General features: G+C 34.1%; 3 protein-coding genes across 4 annotated transcripts; all 3 read left to right on the top strand.

Moving 5' to 3' along the window:
* Positions 1–863: 863 nt before the first annotated feature.
* On the top strand, positions 864–8,270 carry LOC110668414 (zinc finger protein VAR3, chloroplastic). Its single transcript, XM_021829626.2, has 5 exons — positions 864–1,505; positions 1,593–1,710; positions 5,448–5,725; positions 5,840–5,938; positions 6,027–8,270. Exons 1-5 carry the CDS (start codon positions 1,042–1,044, stop codon positions 7,858–7,860), a joined length of 2,793 nt encoding a protein of 930 aa, XP_021685318.2. The 5' UTR covers positions 864–1,041; the 3' UTR covers positions 7,861–8,270.
* Positions 8,271–10,490: 2,220 nt separating this feature from the next.
* On the top strand, positions 10,491–18,369 carry LOC110668413 (NADH--cytochrome b5 reductase 1). Its single transcript, XM_021829625.2, has 9 exons — positions 10,491–10,927; positions 11,117–11,258; positions 11,443–11,533; positions 11,644–11,721; positions 12,224–12,304; positions 12,421–12,510; positions 17,259–17,324; positions 17,886–17,972; positions 18,105–18,369. Exons 1-9 carry the CDS (start codon positions 10,813–10,815, stop codon positions 18,195–18,197), a joined length of 843 nt encoding a protein of 280 aa, XP_021685317.2. The 5' UTR covers positions 10,491–10,812; the 3' UTR covers positions 18,198–18,369.
* A 139-nt stretch (positions 18,370–18,508) lies between these two features.
* Positions 18,509–23,646, top strand: LOC110668417 (probable arabinosyltransferase ARAD1). 2 transcript variants are annotated; one of them, XM_021829631.2, is made up of 3 exons: positions 18,509–20,615; positions 22,913–23,054; positions 23,193–23,646. In XM_021829631.2, the coding sequence occupies exons 1-3, from the start codon at positions 19,668–19,670 to the stop codon at positions 23,465–23,467; spliced, it is 1,365 nt and encodes a 454-aa protein (XP_021685323.2). In that variant the 5' UTR covers positions 18,509–19,667; the 3' UTR covers positions 23,468–23,646. The 2 variants fall into 2 exon arrangements, with proteins under 2 accessions (XP_021685323.2, XP_021685322.2); XM_021829630.2 differs by having other exon boundaries at positions 22,913–23,646.
* Positions 23,647–25,607: the final 1,961 nt, after the last annotated feature.

The raw sequence follows: 25,607 nt of genomic DNA, 5'->3' as shown, positions 1-25,607 counted from the left end.
TTATTAATTGATTTAAAAAAAAAAAATCATGATCACATATATCTAAAATAAAGCCTAACATGCCATTTTATCGTAATTAAATTAAATATATAGTTTATTTACTTGTAAATTGAACTATGATATTATTTAATAGTAATTTTTAATAATAAAAAATTAAACTCTAAATTGCCATATGAATTGGATGATTGTTTCCTAGTAAGATAGCTTTGTTTTCTAAGACTTGCAAGAATGAATTCTTGATGATGATTTGCTTAGGCTTTATTTTGCATTGTTGTTAAAATTAAATATATTAAATCAATTCGGTTTGATTTTTTATTAAAATCAATTCCTACTTACCCCTAATCTCTACCTGATTCAATGTTTGGACCAGGACATGGGTTGGACCTTAACTCAGTTTCAATAAGTAAAGCCTACCCACCTGTTGAGGTTATTATTAGGACGATGTGCACGATTGGATATGGTATGCGAGTGGGTATCTTCATGTTGTGCGTATTTACGCTGGGAGTAAATAATATTGGAATTTATAATTTATAAAAATTTAATTTAATTAATTTTTTTTATTAATTTTTATATTTAAAATTAAATTTTTTTAAAAAAAATTTTTAACATTAATTTTAATTTATCAAGGTAAGGTAAGGTTTTCTTTATTACAATTAATTTTAATTAATTAAAATTGAAAATTGAGATTCTACAGTTTTATAAAGAATCCAATAAAATTAAATAAAGTTCATTGATAGAAAAATATTATTTTTAAATATTATTAAAAATACAAAGTTAATATGTTAAATTTAAATATTTATTAAAATATTTATAAAAGTGTTTCTAGGAATGAAATATTGTTTCATTTAAAAACAAATTATTAGAATATATGATATTTAAAAAAATGGTTTATCATCAAAGATACTTCCATCTAGGAAATTAGTGTTGTGTTTCTTGGCCGGACGGTACACCAGCACTGGGGTTTTAGAGCCACCGTCGTCCGTCATCATGGCTCCTTGCTGATTGCCCTTCTTGCATTTCCGCCCCTAATTTACCAGAAGAATGGGCGGCGCCACCAGGTTTCTCATGTTTCTCACCACCATCACTACTCCATTCCCGCTGCTCCACCGCCGCTGCCCAACTCTTCTGAGCTTCTGCCGCCATCGGCACCGAGTCCTGTCTTCTTCGTCTTGCCTTTTTCACCACCACCTCCCTTCCTATCTTTCTTACACTCTTCCCCGCCCCTTAAGAATCGATGCCTCCCACCAACTCCACACCCAAACCGCCTCTGCCTCTGCCTCTGCCCATTTCGCCGAACCTTCCTCCTCCTTACCTTGGGCCTTCCAACCGTGGCCCGAGTGGTCCAATTTCATCCATAATCTATCTGCCGCTGGATATTTCAATAGGCAAAAATTTGGCATCCAAATTGATTTAGAATTCGTGGCAGGCATTAATTTGCCAGAGGACTTTGCAGGTGCTGCCGCTGCTTGCTTGGCATTCGCCCGCGAAAGGCCTGATCTTTTAGGGTCAGTCATAAAATAGCATTTTATCTTCATTTACATGAGGGATTTTTCATGTTCAAATTTTTATTCCCTTTTTTTACCTGTGAATAGGATGCTATCGAAAAGAGATATTGAGGTGGTTGTTGAGAAAGGGATGCCCTTCTTGTTTAAAAATGGTGATGACTCAGGGAAGAGGATGAGGTCGTTTTTGGGCAGTGGCGATAGTAATGTAAGCCTTTGTGATTCGTTTATTTGTCAATATTTACGGAATTTTTAGTATCTACATTGGTCTGTTCCTTGATCCTTGTTAAGAGGAGATTCTGAGACGAAAATAACAATTTACGATGGAGATGAAATTCAGGATGGATAGTAAATTATTGTTGCAACAAGAATGCGAATTAGGAAATGGGATGCTATCATGCTAAAAATTCCTACTAGTTGATGCAATTTTTTGAAGGTGTAAATGTAGAACTTTTTTCACTGTGGAAAATGATAGCTGGGTAATGGGGAAATTTTGATTTTTCAACCTTGGAAGGATTCAAATCCTTAGTGGGTAGGGTTAATGCCTGATGTTAATCTTATAAATCAATTGGATTTCGACACAGCATGAAGCTTAAGACAAGAATTCACGCTCACACATAGAATATGGGGCTTTATATATAGTTTTAAGGCTGCTAAACACAATAGGAGTATAGCCCTACTAAATAGGAAGCGTAGATAAACCTAAATTCTGAGGGAAAATCTAGATAGAATAGGAAATTAAACTAATGCTAAGCAGAATATGAAAACATAAATAAATCCTAGATAAAGTAGGGAACTTAATTAACTAATCCTAAATATAATGGGAAAACTAATAACTTGAACTAAAAACTCCTAAAATTGCCAATAGCTTGATTAGTTTTCCTCCACCTTTAAGGTGCAGAAAGTAAGGAGGTCTCGAAGAGAGAGAGAGAGAGAGAGAGAGAGAGAGGACTACCTCTTGCTGTGTAGTTCACCGGCTATTGTGCCTTCATTGAATCTAAGAAAAAAAAAAATCCTAAAATTGAAATCCTAGCCAAATAGGACTCCAAAACATGTTGGGATTGCTTGAAGACAAAGTCTGGACCAAAACCTTGCTGCCTGTTGCTTGGGCAGAAGAACACGTCTTGGGCATGAGTTGGGGGCCTGGTACACGCCCAGGGCGTGTACTTTTCTGGAAGACCCTACTGGACATTCTGATTTTGGCACTTGCTTTGCATCATACATCCCTACTTGAAAAAAAAAAAAAAAAAAAAAACAACTCATCCTTGAGTTGCAATGAACCAAAAATACAGTGTAAACAGTTCTCATACCATTCTCCCCACTTAGAATAAATACTCCCTCAAATTTTGAAGTGAAAGAGAATCAAAACCTTTACTGGAAGAGTACCCCATATGGCTTTCTTGGATGGAATCAATAAGAAGGACCTGAACAAAGTGGATATGAGGTGCTTCATATTTTCCTTTGTACTATGAAAGTACTTGAGCAAATAAAATCAATAAAAGCCATAGCAATTAAAGAGTAAAGTCTTCAATTCTCCATGATGTGAAATTTATCACTCTCCAATATTGTCTCCATGGATTGTTTTTCCTCAACTTCCATTGAAATCTCCACAACATGATATTTATATTTCCTAGGACACATTTCTCAAGCTTTTCATCTTCAACCATAGCAAAAGAAAATTTGATTAAAGTTTCTAATTCAAATTCTTCAAACTTAGGCTCCGCCACTTCAAGTTGCATTGTTGAATCTTGGAGCTCCCTTTGTTCTTCACTTTTTTGTTTTTCAACCACTAAGGCCTTTGGTTGGACCTCCTGTTGACAAGGTTGTTTCTGCTGGAATTAAATATGCTCATAATCTATAGGTAGAAATTCTTGTTTCAATAAATATTTCATCATATACCATGTACGAGTTGGCCCTTTCTCTTCTCACTTCCTTCTAGATTGTAGCTATTCCCATCAAGCAGGAGCACCAAATTTCAATCGACAAGCCACCAATTGGACTAGTTTTCCAAGTGCCATGTCCATATGGTTGAAGAATTTGTCCACTTTCACAATCCATTCTAAGAATTTTTCTATGTTGAGATTGCTATAAAAATTAGAAATGTCAATTTTTAATTGATTTTCCCTTTCATGATACCCATATGCCCTTTTTCTCCTATTACCACCATACTATTGATGCTTATTGAACCTAATGGGATTCATAGTCATCTTCCTCCTTCGAATCTTCATCATAGACATATTGATTACGTTTAGGAAAAGGACTGTTGACACAGTCACCGCGAATTACATTTAGTCTTGGTCTTCTATCATCATTTCAATCCCTGTTTGTTTTAGTTCCTAAAGCACCAAGACGATCTACAATTTCTTCGAAGCGTCTCTTGATACGTCCAAATTTGAGATCCATCTGTTGCTTTAGATGTCGCTCCCATTGTTGCAAAGTCTTGTCCCTATATTCAAGGGCTTTAGTTCCACGATCACTGTTGCGAGAACCACCATAATTGCCACTTCCATCAATGTAAGTCATGTAGATAAACCTAAATTCTTGGGGAAAATCTAGATAGAATAGGAAATTAAACTAATCCTAGACAAAATATGAAAGCATAAATAAATCCTAGGTGAAGTAGGGAACTTAATTAACTAATCCTAAATATAATAGGAAAAATAATAACTTGAATTAAAAACCCCTAAAATTGAAATCCTAGCCAAATAAGACTCCAAAACACATTGGGACTAGTTCAGTGTTGTTAAAGGTGCTTTGAGGTGTCGGGCGAGGCGAGGCGAGGCGACCTAACTGAATAAGAGATTATACGGCTAATAAGGGATCACAACAAATTGGGATCTAAATTAAGGATTATACAATCAAGTGATTATATAGCTAGCGAATTCTAAGTTAGCTCTTTCTCAAATAAGGAATAAAAATAAATAGGAAAGATTTTAGAGATTCTAATAGTACATAGTCAACATTCTCCATTTTTGGCTATAATAGAGGATATGATTGAGCTAGAATATTACTTTCTACATATGTAAATTTTATTATCCTATATAAATCTTATCTATTATAGAGTTCTCGGTGCCTTTTTCATCAAACACTTGCTCTAAAGCCTAATAAAGTGGAGGTAATTAATCTTTCTTTGAATTTCATTTCCTTTCTATAACCTTATTATTTTTTGCTTTCTATTTCTCTTGTATTACATATAGTGCATTGCAAATAATTTTTTTCCCCTTTTAAGTCAAAAGTATGATATTTTAATATTTGTGTGTGTGTGTGTGTGTGTGTGTGTGTGTGTGTGTGTGTGTATATGGAGAGAGAGAGAGAGAGAGAGAGAGAGAGAGAGAGAGAGAGAGAGGCTATGGCGCCTCACTTCAAAAAGGCTCTCGCCTCGTCTCTCGCCTAAGGTCATAGGGTTTTTTATCACCTTAATGGCGCTTTTCGCCTTAATAACATTGGACTGCTTGGAGACAAAATATGGACTAAAAAACCATGTTACCCGCTGCTGCTTGGACAGAAGAACACACAATCTGCGCATGTGTTTGGGGCCTGGTACACGCCCAGGGTGTGTACTTTTCTGGAAGACCCTGCTGACACTGTTTTTGGCACTTGCTCCACATCAGTTTTCTATAGTTACAAAAATCACCCTTTACAATTCATGAAATTTATCAATTTATAGGGGGGGGAAAAATATTTACAAAAAGATGGCAGGAGAAAGGTGGTAAGAAAAAAGTCATAAGAATCATCACCATAAATTGTAACCATAAATCTTGTAAACCTTTCATAATGATTTGCTATGTTCTTTTATCTGTCTTTAGAAATATAGAAGCACTGGGTTGTATACATGCTTTGATTGCTGGTAATTTATTGCTCTAGTCCAATGCTCCAATTTCTCATCCAACATACTTTCTGATCTCTACTAAACAATAAACATATATATATTTTTTAAAATTTTAGGTGCAGAATACAGATAGAGCGCACACTATTGACTTGATGAGGTTTTTATTAAGTTATGCAAGCAGTCTTGTTTCTTTTGAGAAGAACAATATACCCAATAGAGAACTTGTGGAATCATCTGTTAGGAATCTCTTGAGTGAATTGGCCCAGCTGAGCTATGCTCCAGCCTCAAACCCATCTGTGTCAGTGCAAAATCAGTTCCCAGATAGATATGGACAAGCACCAAGTCCTCCTGGGCAAAACATTGAAATGAAAAGAGGCGACTGGATTTGCCCAAGGTAGAGTCCTTATTTGTCTTGTTTCAATGTCATATTTTCTCAACTTCTTTGCTTAACATAATGTCAGTGTTCTGTCTGGGATAACATTTCTATGTTTGTTTGTTTTATGTGCAGGTGTAGTTTCATGAATTTTGCAAGAAATGTGAAATGCCTTGAATGTGAAGAAGCACGCCCAAAGAGGCAGCTTACTGGTGGGGAGTGGGAGTGTCCTGAGTGAGCATTGTTTCTTACTTATCTTCTGTAAGCTTGTTAGTTGACCTGTCTTCATTTCAATTATGACTCAAGAAATTCTCTTTTGCAGATGTGATTTCTTTAATTATGCAAGGAACATGGTATGCTTAAGGTGTGATTGCAAGCGGCCTGGAGAGGTCTTGTTTGGTACTACCAATTCTGGATCAGCTCTGGGATATGGCAATGGGAGCAACACAAATAAGGCTGATGTGGATAGCAGGCTAGCTGCCAATGAAGAGAAGGCACAACGGTGGTTTAGCAAACTTTCTCAGCTGGATAGTTCTTCAGACATGAGCAGTGCCATAGCTGATGAAGATTTCCCTGAAATCATTCCATTGAGGAAAGGAGTCAATAGATTTGTTGTGAGCACAAGGAAAACTCCACTTGAAAGGAGGCTGGCCAATGCCCAGTATAGAAGAAACCTGGGTAATGATGGCATTTTTGAGGTTGGTAGTCTTCAAAGCACGCAATCAATCAATCAAGGTTTAGATGAGATTCTTGGTCCTAAGACAGCTGCTTCAGAATCAGATAACAGGACTCTCAGTACTGGACAAATTGCAGGAACAAATACTCCCTCTTCTGCTTCTAATTCAACTTCACCACAGTATGGTGCCCCCAGAGGAAGTAATTATGTTCCATTTGTGCCACTGCCTGCAGATATGTTTGCCAAGAAACCTGATGAATTGAAGATGGATAAGAGTGATAAGTTGGAGATGGATGATAAATCCCTATCTTCAAGCACTAGTGAGCAAACAGGAGCAGTTTCTGGAAGAAAAGAATATGGTAAATCATCAGACAGTCGGCAGCCCTCTGAGAAGCCTGCGGGCGAGACCCTGAACAATGAAAAAGAGAAAGAACAAGCTGAAAAATCTGAGAGATGGTTTAAGAGAGTTGCAGAGCTGCATAATGTTACAGATCTGGCTAGTGCAATTTCAGATGAGGACTTCTTTGAGATCATGCCAAAACGCAAAGGAGAGAATCAATTTGTAGTCAGTAAAAGGAAAGATCGATCTTTGACTTCTCCAATGTACAAGAGACGTATGGCCATGGAGCAGGCTAATGATTCCAATTTTGTGCCCTTTGTCCCCTTCCCACCAAACTACTTTGCTAAAAAGGATAACCAGCAGCCAGATATGGCTGATTCAACTAATAATGCTACAAGTGGAACTGCAAATTCTGCAACACTGGAGAAGCTCCCTGAGAAGTTGGATGACAGTAAACCTGGGATGCCTGGTGCATCACATGTTCAAGGGATGAAAAACCAACAATGCGGTGCAAGGAGCACAGATTCAAGAACTTGGGAAATTTCGAATGAAATGAAAGCAGGTGCATCTCCTGGGGCATTAACAAGTGTAAATTCAACTCAAAATGTTGTTGATCCCCAGTCTAATAGCAGGGATGGTTGGAGCAGTGGATATTATAGAAATGAAAATATTACTGGGACACCAAATCTGATGGGGAGTTCACCACAGAATCTTACTAATTCCCCAACAAATGACAATGACAGTGGGTGCAGAGGATTCCCCAGTAAGAAGGATGTCAAGGAGGAACCTAGGTTGACAGCGACTACATCTCATCCATCTGAGAATCAGAAAAATGGAGATAGCTGGACTGGAAAAAGCTTGGAAGGGTCAGCAGTGAAGGAACCAGATCCTTTGGACATGTCAGAGGAGGCCAAGGCAGAGAGGTGGTTCCGACGTGTTGCCCAGATCAAGGACATATCAGAGTTGAGCCAGATCCCAGATGAAGATTTCCCCTCGATAATGCCAATGCGGAAAGGTGTTAATAGATTTGTTGTGAGCAAAAGGAAAACGCCGTTAGAGAGGAGGTTGACATCTACTCAGCACAGAAGGAATCTTCCAATTGTGAACTCTGATCCAGTGAAGGAAAGTGACAATAGCTGATGCATCATTGAAAGATTATACTAGAAGTTATTTGAATCTGACATGGACATTCATCCTTTGCAAATTTTGTTACTTTAAGTCAAGATAAGAAACCTTTCTAGGACACACTGTTAGGTGGTGTAGTATCCACTTGAGTAATTATTTCGCTTGACGAGAGTATCTGGGTTGAAGGGTAGCGGACTGGACTGGATCAAAGTTCTACTGAAGAGTATATAGCCTGTCTCGGAATTGCGGCTTTCAGGTGCTTCTGCCAATGCAATAAAATCATGATGCTCAACGTGGGAAAAATACAGTGTAACATGCTTGTGTATGTTTGACGTTGTTTACATTTTTAAGCCGAAGAAATCGTTTGTGCAAATATTACATTATGCTCAGCTTCGATGAAGTTTACACATTACATTGTCTCTGAAGCAGGAACTTTTCATCATGGGAGCAGATTTAAGTTTTGTTAAATAAAGAAATAATAAAGTCCAAAAAAAAAAATAATAATAAAGTCCACAAAAAATTAAAATTTAAATATAACAAAAATAATAATAATTAATTGAATAAAGTCCAAAATTTAAATTTGCCAAATAGTTTAAATTTTATTAAATTTTTACCATATAAAATATGATTACAAATTTAATAAAATTTAAAATATTTATTTTGAATAAATTATCAAGAATATTTTGCTTAATTTTTAATTTAATAAATTATTGTCCAAAAATTTAATTTGAAACTTCTTTAATAATTTAGAATACTATTTTTTGAATAGAGGGCAATTTAAGTAGATATTAAATAAATCATCATGAACTTTAATTTAATAATATTAAAATAATTTTTAAAACTATAAAATTTTGAGATTTCAACTATATATATATATATATATATATATAAAATAAAAAAATACATATACTGTGGGCTACAATCTCAAATTCAATAAAGTATGACTCAAGTCCATGAGATTGTCTGACTATCCAAATTATTCATTCATTGGTCACGTGCTCCCAAATAATTAATTAGTAGAAACTAAACCATGTGCTGCCTAAAACTGTTGGCTCTGGTCTTGGTACTCGGTAGGTGGCTGGATTCCTAATCAAATTACTCAACTACCCTTCTCCTTCTTTTGCCAACTTATTTTTCCTTTATTTTTTTCAATTATTACAAAAATAACCAACCAAATAGGACGGATACGGTATCAACATTTCAAATTTTAATTTTATATTTATTAAAAACATAATTTTAGTATATTGCAATAAAATAATATATAAAATATTAACAATTTGTAGTTAAAAATTATAAAATAAAAAATTTCAATAAAAATATAAATTATTTTTTATATATAAATTTTAACATTTATCAATTATAAAAGAGCTTAGAAAGTTTTGTTTTTAATAAAAATAATAAAGTTCATAAATCTTCTTGCTAATAAAATTTCTCTTGCGAAAGCAAAAGTTATTATCAGTAATTTCCGTTGTTAAATATGACAAAAAAATATATATATATACACACACACAGAGAAAGGAAAAAAACGAATTTGTATGGGCATTATTGTCTTTTCGCTTTATCTTCCTCCTTCCTCGTTTTCTTCGTTGCCAAATGCGTGTGAATGAAAACGACAAAAGTTGGAATCTACTTTTTAGTTTCTTAACCTTTTAGGTTTGCATATAATATATTTTTACTTTTAAATTATTAAAACTATTTTACTTGATTTTGTAATAAAATATTTTTATTTTTAATTTTAATCAGTTATTTTGATTATTAATAATATAGAGTAAAATTATTTAAATTCAATAAAAATATTGAGATACTTTTAATCATTAGACTGTAAACTTATTTTAAGGTATTTAAAAAAAACAAAAATTTCCAATTTAAAAAAAATAAAAATTTTAAAAGGCAAAAATACCCCTCTAGTTTTATGAAGGCATTTAGATTTGAGACTGAATGACTTAAAAAAAGGAGTTTTTTGAAAAATTATTACTTTAAATGTTATTAAAAAATAATTTGATAAACTTTTTATAATTATTTTTAAGTTTTTATGAAAAGTTACAACAAAGTACTTGAACCAATATAATAGGCTTTAGTTGGATTCCAAAAAATAACTTCATTTGCAATTGAGGTCTTACTAAATATGTGTTTGAAAATAGGACAAAAAATGAAGAGTGTTTGACAATTACAATTTTCACTATTTTTTATTTTCTAAAATTAAAAAATATTTATTTTTATTTTTAATAAAAATAAATATAATTAATTCTTCTTAAATTTATATTTTTTGAATGATATAACAATTATATATTCAATTTTATATATAAATATATATTTTAATTAATTTTATATAAATATTTAATTTAATATTATTAATCTATAAAATTAAATTTATATTAAATATGCATTTTTTTAATTTCCTCCTAAACTAGAATCAAATACTATAATTAATTATTCCTCTATAAATTCATCATTTCAATTATTTTTTAATTTTCTTAAACTCAAGCCTTTAAGGTGAGCTATTACATCCAAAAATTCTTAATTTTTTCATAGATATACTTGAGGGTAGATATGTCATTCTGCCTTTTCCATCAACTTGTAAAATAGAAGAAGAATAAATTAATTGGGAGAATAAAAACAGAAAAAAAAAAAAAAACACAAGATAAATGAATATTGAAAAAGAAGAGCAACAGAGATAAGAAAACTGGAACTGTTATAAATGTGGACAATCAACCTCCACCACCGTTCAGATGGTTGGTAGGTGTACCAGATCCCGACATTGGTCCCGTTCTTCTTTTCCTCAAATTTTCTCCACCTACTAGGTTCTCTTTCTTTAGTTTTTAATTGGATTTCAGAGGTGCAGCTACTATTTTCTCTGTTCAGTGTCTCCCTTACCCACTCACTGATTCTGCTTCTTCTGTTTAAATCTCCCCTCTAAATCTGCTCCTGCTTCGAGGGGAATTGGAATTCTTTTGGTAATTGGGCATCATGGATTTGGAATTTTTGCAAACACTTGATGTTCAGATTCTTGTGGGTGTAGCTGTCGCTGTTTTGGCCATTGTTATGGGTGCTGTCTTCCTCTTTTCCTCCAAAAAACTAAAAGGTTTGACCTCCTACTGGACTCAATCGTATCTATAACTTTCTGATATCTGGGGTTTTCATATCGTCAATGTTAGAATCAATATTGTCTCTGTGACAAAGATGGTGTTCTCGGTGTTGAATGTACCCTGTACAATTAATAATTTATTTGTGTTTGCTGAAAATTAGTTCTTTATGTGTCGTGTGATTTCAGGCTGTTTAGATCCTGAGAATTTCAAGGATTTTAAACTTGTCAAGCGTGTTCAGCTCAGCCATAATGTGGCGAAGTTTAAATTTGCACTTCCTACACCTACGTCAGTCTTGGGCCTTCCAATTGGACAACACATAAGCTGCAGGTTCGTTGATTTTTCCCCCCTTTTTGAACACAATAGGTTGATGGGAATGGGCTTCTGGATTCTTATGATCAGAACTTCAATGTCGAGTAAAATGTTTGTGAATTAGATCTCTATGCACGCATTAGTGGGGTGGTGACCTTCTCTTCTTGTGTCAAATCTTTTCACAAGTTACTTTCTTGAACAGGGGCAAGGATAATCAAGGCGAAGAGGTTATTAAACCATATACTCCGACGACTCTTGATTCTGATGTTGGACATTTTGAATTAGTTATTAAGGTATTTATCGGAGAATTTGCTGCTTGTGGAGTTGATTGTATTGTTTTTGGTTACTTATAGTGTCTTTGGCCCCTTTTAAACCCATTTTCTTCTTTGATTTGTGCAAGTAGATGTATCCGCAAGGAAGGATGTCCCATCACTTCAGAGAGATGCGTGTGGGTGATTATCTTTCCGTTAAGGGACCCAAGGTACATATCTCTTTGCAAGTGAACCCTCAAAACAATTCTATGTTTGCATTCTTTGACCAAATCCAAATTGTTTCCTCAATCAGCATGCCATTCTATGGGAACGAGAAGATGGTTGATATATTTTATGTAGGATTCTTGGTGATGCTATTGTGTAGTCTAGAATTCTAGATTTATGTCAAATATTACCACCTGGTACCGTGTCTGCATGTTAAAATTTTATCACTACTTCCATGGGGTATTAAATAAGATGCAGAAACAGTGTGTATGATTTTCTATAGTAACTTTACTTTTATCAGATATTTTTTGGAAGCTGCAAGAATGCAATTTAACAATTACTTAGAAAACTCTTCCTAGTGATTTTTGTTAAGTATTTTGTTCTAAATTGAGAATGTAACTAATAACTAGATTTTTTTTTTGTTTCGCTGAATATTTTTTATGTGAATACTGTACAAATGTTAGGCTCTCTTTTGGATGCTGGTGTTTAAAATGTTATTTGTAACAGGGGCGTTTTAGGTATCAACCTGGCCAGGTTAGAGCATTTGGAATGCTTGCTGGAGGCTCAGGCATTACTCCAATGTTCCAAGTATGTCATTTAGAAGTACTTTTGTCTTATCATTTTTAGATCTTAATTTGTAAGAATCTTGAACTGTTTCCTTTTATGTGGCTATGATTATTGCATGGTATGTTGTTTCCATTTAGGTTACTAGAGCAATATTGGAAAACCCAAAGGACAAGACAAAGGTACACCTCATTTATGCCAATGTTACATACGAGGACATTCTTTTGAAGGTAAGCTAGACTTCTATTTTCTTGTGATGTAGCTCTCTCAATTGAAGTTTGAACTTGTTCCTCTGTTTTCTCATTTTGTTGTTCTCACTCAACTCGATTGAAGTTTTGAACTTGTGAAATTGGTTTTGACTGTTCTTGCTAATCATACATTTTTTACTTAGATTTTTGGTGAATTCTAGTTTCATACAAATACATTTTCTACCTTGAAAAAGTTGGACATCCTTATTCATAGATTATTGGGTGGTTTACTTTTCAACCATCTAAATGTTTCAGAATCCCTGAGTTAGGGTTCTGCCTCAAATAATAAGAAGAAGGGAGATGAGAGAATAGAAGAAATGAGGATGAGAAGTAGAAGAAAGGAGATGAGAGAACAGAAGAAATAGGGATGAGAAATAGAGAGAAAGAGAGAATTATAGAGAGAAAAGTAATTCTTGTATCATTGAATTCTTGACTGACCCAATTAGTTACAATGCTAACCCTATTTATACAATATTTTCCTCCCATACATTCTCACAGTTCCTATTCCCCTTATTATCATAATATTCCCCACTTCTTAAGATCATTCTTGTCCTTGAGAATGAAAAAGGTTCCATGAATAAAAGAAAAATCTTTTATGTAAGCATCTTGAATTCTACGGTGGAGTTGCACTTGAATGCTAGGATTGAATTGGCAGGAAGCATTTCATCTAAACAAGATTGCCTTTCCAATTAGAATGTTGATGTACGGAATGTTCTACACATTTTCTTACAATCAGCCATTGTACATTCTCCCTCCATTGATAGAATTTTAATTTCATTTTGTTTTTTTGCCATTTCTTGTGCTCATCCTCTTTGAGAAGAATAATCTCATGGGAAACACACTCCAAATTATAGCTATGAAATTCAAAATCAACCTTCTTGTCAACCTTAATTACCCTTGAGTCGTCTAGGTTATGTGAGGTGTTTCGAAAGAACCATATCTAGCAAAAGTAATGCCCAGAAATGAGTAAAACTTGATCAGTTTTTGGCATCTCCTTAGGAATTGAAAAAATATCTTCCTGTTGTTCTTTTGAATTCACTAGCTCAAATGACATCCCATCTGCCTTATCACCTATTAAAATCATAATGGACTACTTTTTTGGAACATCATGACTCACTAATTCCAACTTTAGGTTAAGGATATGAGCCTTAACATCCACCTCTTGGCTGCAAGCCACTTCTAAATTTTCTTCCTTAGTAGCAAGTGAAGCATGAATTTCCACTTGTTCCTCATCTAAGTTTAATATTTGCACATTAAACTTTTCTACATTTTGATCCTCTTCTGCTATGTCCACATCATTAATGGGCATTTGCTCCTCTATTTCAAATTTCTTCATTTTCTCTTGAAACAATATCTCTCACTTCTCCCATATTTTATCCAACCTTTCCTCGTATTTTTTAAATGCTGTATCACCAATTTCACAAATACCTTGTTCCAAATCCCTTAACTTTTGTTCCCAAGATTGCTCGTCCATAATCAGAAAATATAGGAATAGGGTAAGAAAGGTTAGTAAGAGTCAAGATTTTCAAGAACAAGGTTTGAACCAAGTAATTATTTCCAGAACCTAAAATATAGTTTCAAAGCTAGAAATCGAAAGAATTAAGGGAAAGGGAAATGCTAGAGTATTTATCTAAATTTGGAACCCTAACAGATTAAGAAAGAAGAATTGGGAAGAGGAATAAAGAGAAATTAAAGAAATCAGAAGAAGAAGAGATAGAAAGAGGATGAAAAATAAAAAAATTGAAGAAAAGATTTTATTTCAAGTAATACTTGGAATTTCAAGAAGAAAGGATAAAGAAAAAGAACAGGGTTCTGTCGAGATGAAGAAACAGGGCAAGAAATAGAAGGGGAAGAAAGTGAAGAAATTTCTGAGAAAGAAAGGTAAGAAATTTCTGGAAAGAAGGAAAAGAAATCTCTGGTATGAAGGAAGAAGAAATAGAGAAAGAGGGAAGAAGAAGAAGAAGAAGAAGAAGAAGAAGAAACCCTAGTTCCAGGGTTACAGATCTAGAATAGAAGATAACTCAACTCAACTCAATTAAGCTTTTATCCCCAAAATTTATTAGGGTTGGCTATATGGATTTTCTTTCTCCACTCTAAATGATTTTGGATTAAAGGAGGAGGGTTGCAGTAGGTGATAACTAGCGTAAAAATTTCGTCACACCTCACGAGAATAGAAGATATTAAGAAGAAATTGAAAAGAATTAGGGAAGAGATAGAAGAATAGAGTCACATTGGAGAGAATAAAGAGAGGAAAGGAAGGAAAAGAAGAGAGGAAGATAAGAATAGAAAGAAACCTGGTATTTGGGAGACTATCATTGATCTGCCATTGATGAAGCATTCCAGTTGTTGCCTAGTGATCAAAGGGCTCTGATTCCAATTTGTTACAGAATCCTTGAGTTAGGGTTCTGCCTCAGATAATAAGATGAAGGGAGATGAGAGAATAGAAGAAATAGGGATGAGAAGTAGAAGAAAGGAGATGAGAGAAAAAAAGAAACAGGGATAAGAAATAGAGAGAAGGAGAGAATTATAGAGAGAGAAGTAATTCTTGTATTATTGAATTCTTGGCTGACCCAGTTAGTTACAATGCTAACCTTATTTATAAATATTTTCCTCCCGTACATTCTCACAGTTCCTATTCCCCTTATTATCATAACACCAAACCACTGGAAATGGAAATATTTATTATGTTACACTAATGAGGAAGTTTTTGGATGGCCTCATTGAATAAACTTTTAATGCTGTTAACTTCCGTTATGCGACCACTTATCAAAATTTTATAGTCGCTGCTTTGCACTTATCTATCACTCTGTGGGAGATAGGACTGTGCACTCGTCAGTTTGGATGGAATTTGCCTCCAAACCAACCCAAACCAAAGTCACATGAACTATTGTGAATTAACTTTACAAACTGACCCAACCCGATATCTTTATATTTATTGGATTTAGTTGGTTTGGATGGCTTATTCATTTTAAGCTTTGAAACAGGAGTTGAGTATTAAGCAATGGAAACATGAAACTCATAGCAGTGGTTTTCATTTTCTATTTCAATTAAACAAAATCATATTAATTAATTATTTTTTATACATATTTTTCATTCGGTGATATTTTTATAAAATTTAAATATTATTACATAAAAATAATATAAATAATAGTAAAAAATTAATTCCCCAAAGCATTCTGGACAGTTTCATTTCAGGAAAATATATTGCACAAACTTGAGCTTTGGATCTACTTCTCCAGTCATCCTTGAAAAGATCATTCTCAATCATCTGCATCGATCAAGCCCACAACATAACATTTTTGAAGGAAAGAGCAAGAAATGCAAAGAAACTATAATAAAACATAAGCTACTTACAAGCAATTCCGTGACATTGCAAGCAGAGAAACTCCAACCCCAAAATTTTTCATGCATGCCATTTTGAAATTCCAATTTCTTGCATCATCCTTTAAACCAACAAGGGTTTACAAAATTGATTGCAAATAATCAATAAATAAAAAAATAATGACACTCTCTAACTCTTCTCTGTTAAAATCTATTTGAAGATATGAATGAAAACGCAGAATAAGAAAACCACAGCTATCAACCAATAAAAATTCTCTTCATCAGAAGCGATAGCAAATCATAAGTACCTGGAGAATAAGCATTTGGCAAGAACGAACATCATAGTTTAGAATTGGTGGAAAGAAAAATATGAGAAGATAGATGTTAGATTTAGAAAGAATAATATGAGAAGATAGATGTTAGATTTAAAAGGAAGAATAATCAGAGGAAAAAATAATCTATCAAAGCACAATGTGGCTTGGTGCAATTAAAGGGCTTGAGCTCTGAGGAGTCAACGGTGAAGCTGAAAATCTTTGAGGTTGTCAGCTAGAAGAGCTGAAAATTGTGTGACGGGAGATATTTTGGGGTTTCTTGGTAGTAGTTGGATAATTCTAGCAACTGACCAAGAAAAAGAGAGAATCTAAAGAAAATAAGCCAACCGATCCAAACTCATGAATTAAAGCAAAATATCGGGTCGGTTTGGGTATGGTTGACTGGTTTGGTTGGTTTAATCTAAATCGTGGACAGCCCTAGTGGGAGAAAAACTAAAAAAGATTTCCAAGGGAACTTTTCCTTTTAAATTGATTGCTTAAAGTTGTTTAATTAAATGAATGGATACTAGGGACCTTGGGCAGTGATGAGAAACCCAGTGTCATTTGTTTGGAACTAATAATCTAGGGGTAAAAGAGGCTAGGAAAACCATTTTAGCAAAGAATTTGATACTCGTTAACAAATCTGGTGAGAGAAAACGTTTACTAGAACTACAGGTACTCTGAAAAAACAAATTCCATTTTATTGGGAAAATTTTCTAAACAAGTAGGATAATGATAAACTAAAAATTACCATATGAGCCATATGAGCCGAAATTGGGATAGTCGAAATCAGTTCATCGGAACTAAAACTTCTTTAAGTTTCCCCTTGTACAAATTTTGGGTGGTAATGTCAGTTAATTCAACCCTATAATTATCCGGCAACTACACGTCAACTCAATTGGTTTGAGACTAATGGTTAATTGAGTTTAGCTCTTGGCCAGTCACTTGGTTCAATGGCCTGTGTCCTCGTCTGCATTCTCCCATAGTCCCATTTAAATATTTTCATTATGCAATGATAAACCTGCTGACCATCCCTTGATATACGTTTAGACAATTCATGGTGGAAATGGATCATTTATTTGCTTTGTTTGTTTACAGGAAGAATTGGATGGCCTTGCTGCCAGTTACCCTGATCGCTTCAAGGTCTACTATGCTTTGAACCAGGTTAGTTCCTTTCACAACAGCTGCTTCTTGTTTACCCTGTTTATTTTACTTCTGTCTTCTCTTTCTTCTCTAATAAACTTGTTTTAGGTACGTTGTCTGAGAAATAAATAGTATTCTAGTGCCTTGTCTAGGTTAGCTACATCAATGCAAATTTCTCTGATTTTATGATGCAATTCTTACTGGATCTTGCCATTCAATTGAGCTGGTTAAAATGTTCTTAAGTGTAACCATTTAAAAAATATATGTTGAATGTGTACATTGAAAATTTTGACAAAAATGGAAGGAATAATTATTGCTGCTTAGTAATTTAGTAACTCATCATCATGATTGGATAAGTTTGAAAATGCATTGGTGGCTAGGCAAGGGCATAATTGGTGGGCCTTGCTTTTGTACTGCCAATTTTCTGATCCATGTGTAGCATGATTTTGGTTAAGTTAGATTTTACAACTTTCTCTGATGCATGCATAATATATTGTAATTGAGTTATAGATGTTGAAATCATTTTATAACCAATGGCCATCTGATTAACAAAACCCCTGTTGACCAATATCTTCTTGTCAGCCTCCTGAAGTATGGGATGGTGGTGTTGGCTTTGTATCCAAGGAAATGATTGAAAAGCACTGTCCTGCACCAGCCGCCGATATCCAGGTACACTCTTGATTTATTTGTTGTGAACATCTGAATTTGCCCTCAAAACTTGGAACATATTATCAAACTCTCACATTGATCTTGTCTATGGCCTATGGGTGTGCTAATAGTTAATGATGTTGCAATCTGCAGATTCTGCGATGTGGGCCACCACCTATGAACAAGGCCATGGCTGCTCACCTTGAGGCTCTTGGCTACGCACCTGAGATGCAGTTCCAGTTCTGATCCTTCGCAAGTTCTTGACCCTCTCTATTTCATTTTTAACACTTGCATGGCCTCAATGAAAGACTTCACTGCTCTTTATTTTGGTTCCTTCTCTCTGAATTAATCTGTCTAGCAGTAAGGCAACTAGTGTAAACTTCCAGTGCTTTTAATTTTTGAGAAAATTTTCCATGAATTTCTTTGACATGCAATGGTGCCTTACGTTGAATTATAATCCAAATCTAATTATAGATCAGATAAGAAAATTAGTTGATCGAGGAAGCCGGGGGATTTTAATAATAATAGTAAGTTAAGTGTAGGCTATTCAAAACATAAAATGCGTGTTTTTTTTTTAATGGACACTTAATTTGGAAAAATAAATAATGAATTACATAATAAAAAATAAAATTTTTTGCTATAGAGATAATACTTTTAAATTTAGTAAATATAAAAACTCGAATTTGATATTTTTTATTTTTAAAAATATTTTTATTGTGAATTTGAAGTTCTTTATTATCGTATTTGAAAATTTTAATTATTTTTTTATAATTCTCAAATATGGAAAATTTAAAACTGTAAAAAAAACAAATTAAATATTTAAATTTTTTTAGCATTTGTTTCTCATTTTGTGAATGCATGATAAAATGAAGGTTTAAATCGAAAATTATGAGGTAATTAGACTAGAAAGTTCAAAATAGAGCTTAAGTGAACATCATGAAAAAACACGGGGGCCAAATTGAATTTTCGTAATAGAATACAGGGAGAGGAGGAGAGCTGCAAAGCCCGCTTCCACAGCTGCGCCCTATTCCCACGCTAACTCTAGTGTTTTTGCACTCGAGAGAGAGAGAGAGAGAGAGAGAGAGAAGTCTAGCAGGGAAGATAGCTCTAACAGAAAGAGAAAGGAAGTGCTTCAACATCGACCAACGGCGACAATTTTGGTGTCTTCTCCATTTTTTTTCCCTGTACGGTATGATTCCACACATACCATTTCTTTTTCGTTCATCAAAGGACAACAAAACCCATCTTTTCCCTTCAATTTTCTCTCATTTCTCTTTTCTGGGTCCTTTACCCATTTTCTTTCTCAGGGGTATTCTCCTCTCGGTGGGTTGGATTTGGTTATGACCTGGCTTTGTTTGTGTTTTCTTTCATTGAGTTGATTTTTGTCGTTGTAACTTATAAGCAATGTGAAGATGGAAAATGTGGTAGAAATTTTGAAACAATTTATGGGTCATATCATGAACTTGAATCTCTCTATAGAGATATTTAATTTTCTCTGTGAGGAATTTTAGCCAATGCAAATAACAGTAATGATTACTAGCTCTACCCATGTGTATTTTATTCACCTTTCTGTTTCTATTTATATCTGGTCCGGAGATTGATGCTCATAGTTTCTCCTACTTGTTTTTCTCTTAGCCTCCTGGGGATGTGTGTTTGGCATTCCATATTGATTTGACGTTTGTTAGGAGATATTGCTGATTTTTTTCTTGATTACCAATGGCTGATAAGCATGTCTCATCTCTTGGGGTTGTTTCTAGGAAATATTTGCTTTGCTTGTTCTCATTTATTTTGGCCTTGTTCCTGTTATCTTGGTTCCTTGTGCTACGTTCCACAGGCCGCCCTAACTCTATTGATCATAGTTTGTTAACCAAGCCATTTCATTCTATAATCAACAATGGTAGTTCCCCTTCCTGGGATCAGTATAATGTTGAACTCCCATTGGGTAATAGAGAAGGAGAAGGAGAAGATGAAGAAACACCCCGAGAGAAAGTTGCTGTGAAAGAGGTCAAATGCAATACCCATAACGAGAATAGCAAAGAACCCCTTAAGGTTTACATGTATGATTTGCCACCAGAGTTTCATTTTGGGCTCTTAGGCTGGACTCCACAAGGGGATAGTGTTTGGCCTGATCTTAGAACTAAAATACCTGCATATCCAGGTGGGCTGAACTTGCAACATAGTATAGAATATTGGCTTACATTGGATCTTCTTGCTTCAGAAACTCCTGGTTTTCCCAGAGCTGGTGGTGCTATAAGAGTCCGAAATTCTAGTGAAGCTGATGTCATATTTGTACCATTCTTTTCTTCATTAAGTTATAATCGATATTCGAAGGTAAATCCACATCAAAAGAAGAGCAAGAACAAATTGTTGCAAGAGAAGCTGGTAAAGTTTGTGACATCACAAAGGGAATGGAAGAGGTCGAGGGGACGAGACCATGTCATCTTGGCTCACCATCCAAATAGCATGTTAAATGCAAGGATGAAGCTATGGCCAGCAATGTTTATACTTGCAGACTTTGGAAGGTATCCCCCCAGTATAGCAAATGTTGAAAAAGATGTAATCGCACCTTACAAACATGTAATCAGAAGCTACGTCGATGACTTGTCTAACTTTGATAGCCGCCCAATATTGTTATACTTTCAAGGAGCCATATACAGGAAAGATGTACGTGCTCTTCCTCTTTAATACATGTGCTGTTAATTGTTTCTTTTAATTTGCTAGCATGGAAAATGAAATGTTGTTTTTAGAATATCTTTTACGTTTTCAGATTTTACAAATTATAAAACTAGCTCCTGTGCGCCAAAACTTGTATTACCTGTCTTGTTTTTGCTTGATGTCATGTGTTTCACTTGTATTTGTTGTCTTCTACAGAACTGTGTTAAAAAGAGGGCTTAATTTACTATAATTCATGTTTGAACACACTAGAGAGAGTGCACAATTAATGTCACGTAAGTGAGATATAACACATTGATCCAACTCCTAGATTGCATCCAAAATTACGTGCAAAAGAAGATTGGTTCTCCAAAAGCTTTGGGATTTTGGATAAATTATGAGATGATCAGGACTATGTCAATTTTTATTTAGTGGTTTGGGAAGAGGTTATAATACAGTGTTATATTGGGCATGCTTGTGGAGTAGGAGTTCTGACTTCCATTATTTTTTAAATGGTTGAGGTATTCTTTATTTTTCTAAGTGATTAGTAAATTTAATTTTTAAAAAATCTTTCACTATTAAAAATAGAAAAAATGATATTTTATTCAATAAGAATGAAGAAATTCATTTTTATTACATTTGGCTAAAAATTAAAAGTTTGTGTGTTGATTTGGCTCAAAAGGTCAACTTGGGTCACATTGGAGATGGACAGCAAGTTCAATGGCTTTATGCCAAATTTATCTGGCCCTTGAGCAAAACTTGACTGATGATTAACCTTTCATGGGCAAATTGTTGATTTGAAGGGAGAAAAAACTATGAACATATTTATACTGGAACAAGTAGAAGAGAAAAGACATAAATTCATTACTAAAAACAGAGGATTCACAAACACAAATTTAAAGCTTTTTCCTTTCTTTTCTTCCTCATTTTGCTAGATCTCTCAAACTCTCTTTCCAGCCCTCTCAATTTCTCTCTGCACTCTCTCATTCTTCCAGCGGCAATATCTTCCTTTTTATAGTGAAATTTGCTTTCTTTTGTCAACTAATGCCATACTTGCATCATGCTTAAGTATGGCTTTTTTCTTTTCTTGTACACATAGATATTCACCTGCTAAAAATCTCATCAACTCCGATGAGATTTTTGTTGGAGTTGTGAATTCAGTCAAGTCTTCAAGATCTTCAATTTTTCTGATTTGTTTGGTTGTCTTGAAGCACATCTCTCCAAGTTTGATGATGTTGTTTTGCTTTGATGGAGCAGTTCTCTCCATGTTTGTTGTTGGTGGAGCACATCTTTCCAACTCTTTCATTTGCTTTGATTTTCTGGTGCACTTATCACCATTTTTCTGCTTCTTTCGAGTGCATTTGCTCGCCATTGTTCTCTGTCTTGGTGCACTTTCTCACAAGAAATATTTGTCTCTTCAAAACTTAAATTTTTCTTCTTGAAATAATCCTCCTCCTGTAGGCTATCATGGGCTTGCTTAATTGTGTAGTTGCTGTCATCCCATCCTTGTCAAGATCAAACTCTAACCACGTCCTTTAAGATCAAAAAAGCTCTGATGCTATTTGTTGGATTTGAAGGGAGAAAAAACTAAGAACGTATTTATGCTTGAACGAGGAGAAGAGAAAAGACAAACTCATTACTAAAAATAGAGGATTTACAAACACAAATTTAAAGTTTTTTTCTTTCTTTTCTTCCTCATTTTGCTAGATCTCTCGAACTCTCTTTCCAGCCTTCTCAAGTTCTCTCTGCACTCTCTCATTCTTCCAGCAGCAATCTCTTCCTTTTTATAGTGAAATTTGCTCGCTTTTGTCAACTAATGCCATACTTGCACCATGCTTAGGTATGGCTCTTTTCTTTTCTTGTACACATAGACATTCACCTACTAAAATCTCATAAACTCTTAACACAAACCCATATTTCTCATTGCTGAAACCAGCATGGATCTTGTACTATGTTTGCATGCGAGTGCAATAATTAGCAATGCTGGATGTATTATGTGTTAGGAGTTATATATTCTGGGGGCTGTCTCTTGAGGATAAAGTGTCGCTACTAGCTACGGATCACTGGAATCAGTTTAATGAAAATGTTCTAAGGTAATTTTCAATAAATTTTTTCATCTTTGTATGCAGTCAAGTAGACTTGTATTATTTTGGACTGTCAATTTGCATTCATGGGATTCTGGATGCCATTCATTCAAAGTGATTCAAAACTTTTCCTTAATTTCTTTCCTTTGATATTCTTTATCTCACTTTAGGTAGGTTGCACTTTGTTTATGCCTGATTCATTACTACTGCGTTTCCCATAATTAGGGCGGCCTTGCTCGGCAAGAATTATTTTACCTTCTAAAAGATGAAAAAGATGTGCATTTTCAATTTGGGAGTGTTCAAAAGAATGGAATCAACAAAGCTTCCAAGGGAATGCACTCCTCGAAATTTTGCCTCAATATTGCAGGTGACACTCCCTCATCAAACCGTCTTTTTGATGCCATTGCTAGCCATTGTGTTCCAGTCATCATCAGTGATGACATTGAGCTCCCTTATGAGGACGTTCTTGACTACTCTCAATTCTGCATATTTGTTCGTACATCAGATGCCATCAAAGAAAAGTTCCTCGTGAATATGATAAGGGGCATTGGGAAGGATGAATGGACTCGAATGTGGCAGAAATTAAAAGAGGTGGAACATTTCTTTGAGTTCCAATACCCATCAAAGGAAGGTGATGCTGTTCAAATGATATGGCAGGCTGTGGCCAGGAAGGTCCCTGTCATGAGAATGAAAATACACAGGTCCATGAGATACTCACGGTCTCTTATCCACAACAATAGAGAATTGAGAACAATACCAACTCCCAGCAATTTTTGGTGAGGGGGAAATTAACATGTCTTGGCAATGAACTCATAGCTTTTCATGAGACATTAATTCTAGGTTTTGCTGCTTAGAAAGGTGAGAGTTTCAATGCATTCTCTTAGATGAGAATTGCAATCTGTACTCACTGCTGATTTTGGATACTCTTATAAAACGAGAAATAAAATTTTTTAAGGAGAGCTCGAGGCGTTTAGCTTCTATTTCTGGCAAATCATATTCAATTACTCATTTATTTAACAGCCTTTTTGTTTCTCTCCTGAATGAATTTCTTACCTAATCAATAAATGGAGTGAGTGTTTTATCGATGAATGATTGTCACGTATATAAATAATAATTTCCTACACGAATTATGAAATATTTTCTGCTTCAAGTCTAGTGGGGAAATGGAAAATTATATTCAAGTCAGAAATATTAAGTCCATAGCCAGTGAAGGAATTCTTATCACTTTATTTTATGTAGAAATTTTGAAAAATTGATTCCAAAAATTAAATTAGAATAGGTAAGGTTTGTGGACTCATTAGTTGTAGCCTACATTAGGCCCAAAGCAAAGGGAAGGTTGAATTTGGAAATAAGCAATGCACGAAGGGCCATTGGGCAAATAATGATAATAAGGATGGCTTTATAATAAAAAAGGTTAAATTTCATTTGATGTTCCTGAACTTTGAGCGATGTATACCGTCTTTAAACTTTGATTTGTAATATAAAACCCATCAACATTGATTTAGTGAAGATAAAAAATCCTTTTTATTTGTGATAATTTCTAAGTAATATGTTGAATTAGCATTATTTTAAAAATTAAAAAGGCTGAAATAACCTTACCATTTACCTTTATTTTATCTACCTATCATCTTCCTCTCTCTATCAACTTCATTGGTATTTTGCTAGAAAAACACAAATCAAAATACAAAATCGAATCCAAAATCGAAGAGTAAAAGGAGTAAACTTATTAAGGAAACAAATCAATGAATCTAAAATTAGTTCGATGTTCTACTAAAATTACCACATTAACATGCTTGACTCACCGTCTCTAGTTTACCTAAAATATATAGATGCAACCACCAACAAAAATGCCAGATCTAATTATTTTTAGCACATATGCCAGCAAACAAAACAAATTCAAACAAGCCAACCATAATTCTTTGTTACACAAAAAAAGGAAAATCTCAAATAAACAAATGGCTAACGGAGAAAGAAAGAGAAAACAATAATCTATTTTTATTATATCATTCACACAAAAATTCAAATGAGTGTTAGACTTAATTTCTTTGTAGATTTTCAAGCTTCGAAAAAATAATAGAAGAAAGTTGCCTTTCCAATGCCTCGTTTATGAAATTGCTATAGATATCAAGATTGATTTGAAGTTCCAAAGCCATATGATACTCGCACTTTAGGAGGTTGTGAAGGCCTACTTGGTGGGCTTGTTCGTGGATACCAATCTTAAGGCTATTCATGCCAAAAAGTTGTTAATATAAGATTATTGTGGGTTAATTTTTTTGATTCATTATGTTTTGTGTTTGTTGAGTTATTAATTTTGAAATTGTATTTGGTTTTGTGTTCTCTGAAAAATGTTAATGGAGTTGATAGAGAGAGAGGGATGGAAGATAATTAAGACAAAGGTAGATAGATGGTGAGGTTATTTTAGTTATTTTCTATTTTTTTTTTTAATTTTTTGAAATAATGTGCATATTACCTAGAAATTGTCTATCACAAGTAAAAAGTTTTTTATTTATGTTTACTAAGGGTGTGTTCTATAATGTTGTGTATTTTTTTTAAGGGAAAAACTTTTAACAAGTTCATGTAAATGGTTTCGTTTTCTTTTGTGATAGTTTTTAAAGAATATTTTATAAAAAACAACTAATTGAAAATCACAAAAGATAGCTTTTATTTTTCAATTTAGAACAATTTTTTTGGCTTTTGTGCAATAACTTTGTCCTAAAAGATAGGACATTGTGCTAACATAAGCCACATTCATCCCCCACTTTTTTTTTTTCATTTTTCATTTTTAATAAATTCATATATATCATAAGAAAATAAAAACTATTTAAAGAGTAACACTAAAAGCATTAACAAAAAATAGATTTGGTTTTTTGAAAGTAAAAAACGTAAAACCTATAATAAAAAGGAACCACCCCAAATTAAT

This window comes from Hevea brasiliensis, chromosome 3 (assembly GCF_030052815.1).
Source record: "Hevea brasiliensis isolate MT/VB/25A 57/8 chromosome 3, ASM3005281v1, whole genome shotgun sequence".
Classification (NCBI taxonomy): domain Eukaryota; kingdom Viridiplantae; phylum Streptophyta; class Magnoliopsida; order Malpighiales; family Euphorbiaceae; genus Hevea; species Hevea brasiliensis.
The sequence above is the reverse complement of the archived record's forward strand: the minus strand, read 5'-3'. Positions and strand labels throughout refer to the sequence as shown.

What these genes read in the sequence shown, in the direction of transcription:
- LOC110668414 (XM_021829626.2), top strand. Translation starts at nt 1,042, where the DNA reads ATGGGCGGCGCCACCAGGTTTCTCATGTTTCTCACCACCATCACTACT. An exon ending in TGGGCAGTGGCGATAGTAAT is followed by an intron (nt 1,711 to 5,447) that starts GTAAGCCTTTGT and finishes TTAAAATTTTAG; the next exon opens with GTGCAGAATACAGATAGAGC. An exon ending in GGGGAGTGGGAGTGTCCTGA is followed by an intron (nt 5,939 to 6,026) that starts GTGAGCATTGTT and finishes TCTCTTTTGCAG; the next exon opens with ATGTGATTTCTTTAATTATG.
- LOC110668413 (XM_021829625.2), top strand. Translation starts at nt 10,813, where the DNA reads ATGGATTTGGAATTTTTGCAAACACTTGATGTTCAGATTCTTGTGGGT. An exon ending in TTTCCGTTAAGGGACCCAAG is followed by an intron (nt 11,722 to 12,223) that starts GTACATATCTCT and finishes TATTTGTAACAG; the next exon opens with GGGCGTTTTAGGTATCAACC. An exon ending in GCATTACTCCAATGTTCCAA is followed by an intron (nt 12,305 to 12,420) that starts GTATGTCATTTA and finishes GTTTCCATTTAG; the next exon opens with GTTACTAGAGCAATATTGGA.
- LOC110668417 (XM_021829630.2), top strand. Translation starts at nt 19,668, where the DNA reads ATGGCTGATAAGCATGTCTCATCTCTTGGGGTTGTTTCTAGGAAATAT. An exon ending in GAGCCATATACAGGAAAGAT is followed by an intron (nt 20,616 to 22,912) that starts GTACGTGCTCTT and finishes TCCCATAATTAG; the next exon opens with GGCGGCCTTGCTCGGCAAGA.